Source organism: Phodopus roborovskii, unplaced genomic scaffold (genome assembly GCF_943737965.1).
Source record: "Phodopus roborovskii unplaced genomic scaffold, PHOROB, whole genome shotgun sequence".
Lineage (NCBI taxonomy): Eukaryota > Metazoa > Chordata > Mammalia > Rodentia > Cricetidae > Phodopus > Phodopus roborovskii.
The window spans coordinates 24,053,624-24,063,704 of NW_026126514.1; the positions used below are offsets into that span (position 1 = coordinate 24,053,624).

Below are 10,081 nucleotides of genomic sequence, written 5' to 3' on the forward strand. Positions count from 1 at the left end.
ATCTGTCCTAAGGAATGAAAAGTTCACACCTTTAATCCCAGTACTTGGGCAGGCTGATCTCTGTATGAGTTCATGGCCATCCTTGGTCTACATAATGAGTTCCAAGCTAGCCAAGGCTATATAATGAGACCTTGTCTAAAAAGATTCTTTTTTAATTAAAAAAAGAAAATCCTAACTTTAAGGTAGTAATAACTTGAATCTCATTCTGTAAACTAACTGGCTGAAAATTCAAGAGAGTCCACTGTTAAGAAGTAATGGAGGGGCTGGAGAGATGGCTTAGGGGTTAAGAGTAGTGACTGCTCTTCCAGAGGTCCTGAGTTCAAGTCCCAGCAACCACATGGTGGCTTACAACCATCTGCAATGAGTTCTGGTGCCCTCTTTTGGCCTGTAGTCTCTGTATACATAATAAAAACAAATCTTTAAAATAAAAATATTAAAAAAAAAAAGAAGTAATGGAGATAGAGAAGAGAACAAAGGACTCACACAGAGTTCAGATTTGGTGATGCATGCTGCTGGATGCCTGCAATCCTAGCCTTTTGAGAGGTGGAGGTGGGAGGATCAAGAAAAGTTCAAGGCCAGCCTTGGCTACAGAGTGAATCAAAGCCAGCCTGGGCTACATGAGACCCTACTGCAAACAAACAGACAAAAATATTCAAAATATATGACTGCTTTAAGATAAAAAGTCTAGACAAATGTTAAGAGTTGAAACACCACCAGAGTAATCTCTTTGGGGAACATGAGCATGTAGACTGAAGGTTTCTTAAAATACACAGAAAAATTTTTTTTCTAAATCCCAATAACTAAAGAAACCAGATCAAGATAGAAAAGATTCAATTTTTGACTAAGTTTTTATTGCACTAGATTTACTAAAGAAAATGGTTTGAATTTTGACTGTATTAAATGCAAGTGTAATGAAATACATAAGTGGCATAAGTGCATACTATAATGTGATTATTTCCTGTACATTATTTTAAGTGAAATTTTTGAATTACATACAGTATTTTTGTTACATTTTGAAATCCGTTGCTTTTACCTAATAAAATTTCCTCCTCTACATTCAGAAGTTAAACTGTTTGTATATTACCTTCATTTGTATTGCATTAGTTTGCAACCTAATTGTTTTAAAGCATAACTAGTCTGCTAATTTATCAACTCCCCCAGCCTCTAGTGTCACAATAATGTCACCAGAGGTGGTCATGGGTAGCCCAAAGAGAATGAGCTAAAATTTTACCGCTCACTCCTGTTGTTTGTTTTTGATACAGAAGAATGATTGGAAAATACTGTTTCAAGGCAAACATGAAAGCAAATTACTGTGTTGACAATAATGGAATGTTTGGTCTGCCTGTCTCCTAGACAGGGCAGCCTCACTTTGCCGCATCGTTCAAACTGTTCTCCAAGGAACATGATTCGTTAGCACTCAAGATGAAGCAGGCAAACTGCCTGCAGCTTCTGGCCACCTCTCAGAAAGCATGTCTTCCAGGGCCAGGTATTTAGCTGTCCACACGGGGGACATGGCAGTCTCATTGCCCATCTTCCTATATATCTTCAGTTTAACTGATAGGGTCTCACTCTGTAGCCCAGGCTGCCCGAAACTGGTGGTGATCTTCCTGCCTCTGCCTTCAGAGTTCTGGAATTACAGGTTTAAATCACCATACCAAGCAAGACAAAATTTTAAGACTCAAAGAAAACAAATGGTGACTTTTTTTTTCCTCCCCTATATGGACAGAGAATTTGAGAATTATCTTAAGACCAGGCCCTTTACAGCTGTTGAGGTAACTCACCAGGGTAAGGAACTTGCAACCAAGCCTAAAGAGTTTGAGTCCCCAGAACCACGTGAACACCAGCTCTCTCTAGTTGTTCTCTGACCTCCATATATACTAGGGCACATGTGCACGTGTACTTAACACACAGTAAGCATGTTACCAGGTGTTGGTGGCACATGCCTTTAGTCCCAGCACTCAGAGGCAGAGGCAGACAGATCTCTGTGAGTTAGAGGCCAGCCTGATCTACAGAGCTAGTTCCAGGACAGGCTCCAAAGCAATACAGAAAAACCCTATCTCAAAAAAAAAAAAAAAAAAAAAAAAAACCAAAGTAAGCATGTCTGAGAAAAACAAAAACAGGACACTAGTAGAAATGGGAGGATCATGGCTAGCCAGTGTCATGTATCAAAGCCCTGTCACAAAAAGGTGTGGAGGCTGCCTTAGTTACAAAATGCATGGTGGTGCATACCTTTAATCCTAGCACAAGGGAGGCAGAGGCAGGCAGATCTCTGAATTTGAGGCCATCCTGGTCTACAAAGTGAGTCCCAACACAGCCAAGGATGTTATATAGAGAAACCCTGCCTTGAAAAAAAAAAAAAAAAACAAAAAAAGGATTATAAAATGGCACTGCATATAGAGATTTTTAAATATAATCGTTAGTTGAACTCCAGCCTGCTCACATATCCTCAATATAGAAGCTATTATGGCTCCTACTTTCTCTTCATACCTCCTCAAAACAATCCCAACCCTAATGAAGCCTGTGCCTGGGTGGGATTTAAAGGACTCAGGACAGTTTAGTCTTGTACTCTACAAGCTAATGCTTGCACACATCGTCTTGTGCCTCATATTAGCTCTAGAGCTCTATTTTCAGATATTAATCTGTTTCAACTGTTAGTCTCTGCAATGTCATTTAATACAGAAACGAGTAAGAGGATTTTCTTCCTACACAGGAGAAAGATTGTTTGCCGATGAAAATACTATGTTTTGGATAACTTGTAATAAACAATGAATGAGCTGGGAATATGGCCCAGTGATGAGGTGCATTACAGGCTTTTGTACTTGAAACCTTGAGTTTAATCCCCAACACCGAGTCTCAAACTAAAACCCACCAGGCTAAGAATTACTACTGTGTTCCAGATGCTCTTCCGGGTCCTAGACATTAATTGAAGAGTGTTTACAGTATGTTAAAGCTCTTGTCTCTTTGACCAATCTGTGAAAATTTAGTCTATGGATTAAAAAAATATTTTAGAAATAGTCTAGTATTTATGATCTGTTAAAAGAGATTTTAGCTATTGGAAACCAGTCCTGGATTATGTGTAAGTAATGGGACTGGTAAACTTTGTTTCAGTTGAATATTAATTGCTATTTTAAAAACCAATCGGAGGGGCTGGGAAGGTAGCACAGTTGAGAGACTTCTTGCCTGGCATGCATTAGATCCTGATCCTTATAGGAATAAGCTGGGCTTGGTATGTGCTTGTTGGTAAGATGTTAGCACTTGGGAGGGTAGGACAAGAAAATCAGGAGTTTGAGGTCATCTTTGACCACATAGTGAGTTCAAGGCCAGCCTGGTCTACATAATGAGTTTTCGGACAGCCAGGGCTATGGGGAAAGATCCTATCTTTAAAAAACAAAACAAAACAAAAACAAAAACTTATACTTTTGCAGTTACAAAATTCATCATGTGCATATATGTAATCGATATTTTTGCAATCAATATTTAAATCATCTTCAATTTATTGTTGCCACCATAAATAATAATGTAGGCATTTTCTATTATCTCCTTAGGATAAACCCACACAAATAATATTATATAAAGGATATGATCTCTTCAAGGTGAAAACAAAACCCTGCCACAGTCCCCTCAGAAAACCCTCGGTGGTGAGCAGTCTTGGTAGGGTTTGCCTGTTTTGCTGTACCACTGATAACACGGATGCTCAAAACCTTGCTGATTTAATCATTTGTAATGGACTATGGTTTTAATTGTTTATTTATTTTGGCTTTACTGTTTCAATATATACCTCATGCTGGCCTGGAACTCATTATGTAATAATCCTCCTGCCTCTTCATCCTGAGTGCTGAGATTATAGGTATGTGCCACCACACCTACCTGAATTGTGTTTTTAATGAATTCTGAGATATAATTATAAAAAGGGGTGGAAATGACTGTTTTAAAACATATACAAACAAAGGAAATGGAAAAGACACCAACAAAATGAATGAATATATGCCAATGTTCTGACTGAAGAACATTCTGACTGAATAAAAATATTACTGTATCTTTGTGGGAAGGGCTCAAGATACCATGTACAGTATGAAACATGTAAACATCAATTTACCAGGTGAAAAGTGAAAACAGAAAAATATAGCTAATAAAAACACAGGCATAACTGCTGTTGTCATTTCAGAAGACTGTTGAAGATGAATGTGGTGATGGACTGCAAGATTTGTCCACAGTGACTGCATAGATAGGACATAGTTACTTCACAAAAGAATTCTCCCTTTGAAGCTCTGAGGATGTCTCTGTGGGAGAAGTTTGGGCCTGCTGGCTCTCACTCTTGCTTAAGATTTATGGAGAGTCCAAATCCTGTGTGGTGCTCTGGTAGACCGGGGGGGGGGGGGGTGGGGGGGGGAGAGCGTTGGATCCTTTAGAACTGTAGGTTCGGATGGTTGTTAGCCCCCATGTGGATGCTGGGACCCGAACCTAAGTCCTCTAATAAGACCAAGTCCTTTTAACTGCTGAGACTTCTCTGCAGCCCACTAACTCCCCCCCCCTTTGTTTTAAGATTCATTTAAAAAAAATGTTTTCTAATAAGAACATAATAAAGGTGTTTTGTCTGCATGTATGTGTACCACTGCTTGCCTAAGGTTTCCTTTTTATTTCTGCATGTGTGTTTGCCTTTGTATGCTTATGTGCACTTGAGGACAAGAGCCCAAGGATGTCAGAAAAGAGTGACACTCCCTAGAAGTGGAGTTAATGGTGGTTGTGAGCCACCATGGGCATGTAGGGAACTGACCCAATACCCTGCAAGAGTAGCTGGACTCTTAACTGCTGAGATGTTTCTCAGGCGCTCTCCCACCCCACCCCCCTTGGTACGTAAGCATATACCACCATGCCTGGTCTGCTATTTTCTTTAACTCTTTTCTTATTTCAAATTTTTCTCTAATGCCTTTCATGGAAGATAGAGAATTGTAGTTACACCACCTAAATCAATGAGATGAAGAAATCAATGGCAAATGTGTTTTTTAAAACCAGAAATTACGTGTAGGAACAAATAAAAGGATCATTAAATTTTTTCCTGATTAAGTTTTATAGGCTTCTGAGCTGGAGAGATGGCTCGGAGGTTAAGAGCACTGGGGTTCAATTCCCAGCACCTGTGTCAGGTGGCACCCCACCATATTTAATTCCAGCTCTAGGAGTTCTGACAACTCTAGCCTCTGCAGGCACCTGCACCACCACATTGCACAAACCTCCTGACACACACACACACACACACACACACGCACGCACACGAGGGGGAGGGGAGAGGAGGCTGGAGGGGGAGAGAAAGAGAGAGAAGAAAGTAAAAAAATGTTAAAAGTTTTAAAGAATTTTGTCAATATTTCCTTTTGGACACAGAAAACGTCCATGTTTCTCACACAACTCACTAGCCAATTTAGTCAGTTTCAAAGGGCAGTTCTCTCCAGAAAAGCTTCGAGGGAAAAAAAAAAACAATTCCAACAACACAAAAAAAACTACTGAATGTATCCAGACCCCCCAACCTTCAATTCAGAACTCATCTGCCCACACTCCAACACCTCGACCTTTCTAGTGGTGGCACACGCCTTTAATCCCAGTACTCGGGAGGCAGAGGCAAGTGGATCTCTGTGAGTTCCAGACCAGCCTGCTCTACAAGAGCTAGTCCAGGACAGCCTCCAAAACCACGGGCAAAGAAAAACCTAAGAAACAAAACAAAACAAACAAAACCCACCTTTCTTACCCTACTCCGCAGGACTTAGGCATGTCACCTCCTCCAGGATGCATTCATTGACACTCCCTAGTCTGTGTGTGCCCCTGCCCTGTGCTCCCATCGCTCTTCTCCAAGCACTTCGGCTTAAGGACGGGCCATTTCTTTTTTTTCTTTTCGTCTCATCCTAGGCACCTGTCAAAGTTTTCGGGGATGACTGTGCTCAGCTTCCCATCCGTAAGGCGAAGCGGTGGCTCTACATTACACAGCTCTCCGTTTTCCTCCAGGAGTCCTTTTACAGGAGCCAGCTTCTGCCCACCACCTCGCGCCAGAGTATTTCCAAAATCATTCTCATACCCCGTCTACACAAGAGCGAAAGAGGTTGACTCTTTCATCTCCCTTCTCTCCCAAGTCTGTGCTGCCAAACTAACTTCTTCGAAGAAAAAAAGACAATCATATTTAACTGAGCACAGCCGCAAAACGACTAGTTCCTAAATGGGATCTCGTGTGCTGGGACTGGAACCGGAGAGTGACACTGGCTTATTCTACCATAGCGGCAAGGAGCCAAAACCGCCTATAAAGGGGCGCTTGAAAGAAAAAACGAGAAAGGCGGAGCGGGCCGAGCAAAGAGGCCGCGAACGCGCGCCTCCCGGGTAAGCACGGCGCAGCCTTCTTCCCTCCCCACGCACCGACCAAGACGCGCGAGGAAAAGCTCGCATCCGCCCGACCTCACAGTCCCCGCCCTGGAACCGCCCCACGCCCAGCCCCGGTCCCCGCTGGTGGAACGGCAGGGGCGGGGAAGACGAGAGCCGACCCCAGCCGTTCTTTATTCGATGCAACCACCCCAGGAAGAGTTCGGCCCGGCGGAGCTGGGTCCGTGGCGGAACACGGTACCGAACCTCACTTAAACCTCCCGGGAGGCCGGCTCTCCTTCCGCGCTGCCTCCGAGAGCCACGCCCCGTGCCGCGCCCAGGGTTCCGCGCTGCTCATTGGACATCTGCCCTGCCAATCCGAGAGACGTCAACGAATCACGCTTTAGAGAAAGCAACGAGAGCGAGGGGAAGGGGCTTGTACCCCGGCTCCCCGGCGCGAGCCTAACGCCCCCAAGCGGCGGGAGGCGCTGGGCGGGGCCTCATTTGCATAACGGCCGCCCCTCAGCCTCCCCGCCCGGGGCCGGAGTCCCGCCCCTCAGCCAGCTAGCTCTCTGTTGGGCCACCGGCTGGTCACTCGGACCAGGCAAGCCTGTGGGGGCGCTGGACGGGTCGGTGCGGGCGGTCCCGGGGGCGGATTGGCTCCGGGAGTTTACCGAAAGTAGGGGGGCGACTATAAGAGCGGGAGACCCAGCCGGGGGACCCGGGAGACGCCAGCCGCGCTCGTGGGTAGCTGTGTGCCGTGACCGTTGGCCGGGGTCCCCGCTTGTCTGTCGTGCCTCTCGTCCTAACGTCGCCGTGCCTGCTTTTTTCAGTGAGGATGTCCGCCCGCGGCCCGGCTATCGGCATCGACCTGGGCACCACATACTCCTGCGTGGGGGTCTTCCAACATGGCAAGGTGGAGATCATCGCCAACGACCAGGGCAACCGCACCACCCCCAGCTACGTGGCCTTCACCGACACCGAGCGCCTCATCGGCGACGCCGCCAAGAACCAAGTGGCCATGAACCCCACGAACACCATCTTCGACGCCAAGAGGCTGATCGGGCGGAAGTTCGAGGACGCCACGGTGCAGTCAGACATGAAGCACTGGCCGTTCAGAGTGGTGAGCGAGGGTGGGAAGCCCAAAGTGCAGGTGGAGTACAAGGGGGAGATGAAGACCTTCTTCCCTGAGGAGATTTCCTCCATGGTCCTCACTAAGATGAAGGAGATCGCTGAAGCCTACCTGGGGGGCAAGGTGCAGAGCGCGGTCATCACTGTCCCCGCCTATTTCAACGACTCGCAGCGCCAGGCCACCAAAGACGCGGGCACCATCACGGGGCTCAACGTGCTGCGCATCATCAACGAGCCCACGGCGGCGGCCATCGCCTACGGCTTGGACAAGAAGGGCTGCGCAGGCGGCGAGAAGAACGTGCTCATCTTTGACCTGGGCGGTGGCACCTTCGACGTGTCCATCCTGACCATCGAGGACGGCATCTTCGAGGTGAAGTCCACGGCCGGCGACACCCACCTGGGCGGCGAAGACTTCGACAATCGAATGGTTAGCCACCTGGCGGAGGAGTTCAAGCGCAAACACAAGAAGGACATTGGGCCGAACAAGCGCGCTGTGCGCCGGCTGCGCACCGCCTGCGAGCGCGCCAAGCGCACCCTGAGCTCGTCCACGCAGGCCAGCATCGAGATCGACTCGCTCTACGAGGGCGTGGATTTCTACACGTCCATCACCCGCGCCCGCTTCGAGGAACTCAACGCCGACCTCTTCCGAGGGACCCTGGAGCCGGTGGAAAAGGCTCTGCGCGATGCCAAGCTGGACAAGGGCCAGATCCAGGAGATAGTGCTGGTGGGCGGCTCCACCCGCATCCCTAAGATCCAGAAGCTCCTGCAGGATTTCTTCAATGGCAAGGAGCTGAACAAGAGCATCAACCCCGACGAGGCGGTGGCCTACGGCGCCGCTGTGCAGGCGGCTATCCTCATCGGTGACAAGTCGGAGAATGTGCAGGATCTGCTGTTACTCGACGTGACCCCATTGTCGCTTGGCATCGAAACAGCTGGCGGGGTCATGACCCCACTCATCAAGAGGAACACCACGATCCCCACCAAGCAGACGCAGACCTTCACTACCTACTCAGATAACCAGAGCAGCGTGCTGGTGCAAGTGTACGAGGGCGAACGGGCCATGACCAAGGACAATAACCTCTTGGGCAAGTTCGACCTGACTGGGATCCCCCCAGCACCCCGTGGGGTCCCCCAGATCGAGGTCACCTTCGACATCGATGCCAACGGCATCCTTAACGTCACCGCCGCCGACAAGAGCACCGGCAAGGAAAATAAGATCACCATCACCAACGACAAGGGTCGTTTGAGCAAGGATGACATTGATCGTATGGTACAGGAGGCAGAGCGGTACAAATCAGAAGATGAAGCTAATCGCGACCGCGTAGCAGCCAAAAACGCAGTTGAGTCCTACACCTACAACATCAAGCAGACGGTGGAAGACGAGAAACTGAGGGGCAAGATTAGCGAGCAGGACAAAAACAAGATCCTCGACAAGTGTCAGGAGGTGATCAACTGGCTCGACCGAAACCAGATGGCAGAGAAAGATGAGTACGAACACAAGCAAAAAGAGCTTGAGAGAGTGTGCAACCCCATCATCAGCAAACTTTACCAAGGCGGTCCTGGCGGCGGCGGCGGCGGCTCCTCTGGAGGACCCACCATCGAGGAAGTGGACTAACTAAGCTTGCACTGGAGTCCGCGGAAACCTCTTTTTCTCCCCCCTCCCCCTTCCCCTTTTGTTTTGGTTTCTTTGAAATGTCCTCGTGCCAAGTAAGAGCTGTTGTTGGAAGTCTTTAGCCTGGTGCATATATATGAAAGGAAAGGTACAGCAACTTAGTTTAGTTACAAAAGGTTAGTTCTCAAGTTTGATTTGGGGGAAATGAGGTTTCTAATGCATTTTAAGTGTTTGCTGATTTGAGCATATTTTTTTTTGGTTAAGCTTAGTTTGTACGTGGAGATTTGCTCAAAATGGGAAACCTAATGTTTGCACACCTGTCCTATGGAAGCTTGGTAACACTAAATACAGAGAAGCTTGAATTGTTTATTTTTATGTACTACTTCGAGATTAGAGTAAACATTGCAGTAATTTTGAAGACAGGTATATTCTGTAAACACATAAATGCAAATTTAAAGTAAAGCTGAAATTGATCTCAAAATTGATGTCTGGAGTTTTCAATTTCCTCTTCCCGTGTTTTACTCACATTGATCTTTAATGATGTGAAATGCATCTAATCCAATTTTCTCTAATTCTCAGATGAAGTTCCTGCCTAGAATCACCAACAATTTAAGGGGTGAAGAGTCGTGGTAATCCCTCTCCCTTTAGTATACAGATACCTGTTGGGATCTTCCAGTGAATGTAAACTCCTAAGCCCTGGCTTTATTTAGTATTCAAATTTAAAACAATAGGAACAAAACCCTGCCTGAATGTTGCAGGAAAGTACAGGCTGTATTCCAGAATCCTGCATAATACAGTTTTCCTCTAGAGTAACAGAAAGGACAGCATCTTTCCATAATCGCCAAAGGGACATACAATTTCCTGTAACAAGATCCAGCAGGCCAGTTTAGAAGTGTTTAATGTGAGTCCAAGTCTAGTCAATCTTGTTTTACCTTCCTACAAAACAGCTCAACTGCCAACCTTACGGCAAATTCTGTAAGAGCCCGTTGGGCAGCTGTACTT

General features: G+C 46.6%; 1 protein-coding gene across 2 annotated transcripts; it reads left to right on the plus strand.

The window, feature by feature from the left end:
* The first annotated feature begins 6,772 nt into the window (after window positions 1-6,772).
* Window positions 6,773-9,560, plus strand: Hspa2 (heat shock protein family A (Hsp70) member 2). Of its 2 annotated transcripts, none has more exons than XM_051196025.1 (2): window positions 6,773-6,940; window positions 7,170-9,560. In XM_051196025.1, the coding sequence occupies exon 2, from the start codon at window positions 7,175-7,177 to the stop codon at window positions 9,080-9,082; it is 1,908 nt and encodes a 635-aa protein (XP_051051982.1). In that variant the 5' UTR covers window positions 6,773-6,940; window positions 7,170-7,174; the 3' UTR covers window positions 9,083-9,560. The 2 variants fall into 2 exon arrangements, with proteins under 2 accessions (XP_051051982.1, XP_051051983.1); XM_051196026.1 differs by lacking the exon at window positions 6,773-6,940 and adding an exon at window positions 6,952-6,969.
* The last annotated feature ends 521 nt before the right edge of the window (window positions 9,561-10,081 follow it).

What these genes read in the sequence shown, in the direction of transcription:
- Hspa2 (XM_051196025.1), top strand. Translation starts at nt 7,175, where the DNA reads ATGTCCGCCCGCGGCCCGGCTATCGGCATCGACCTGGGCACCACATAC.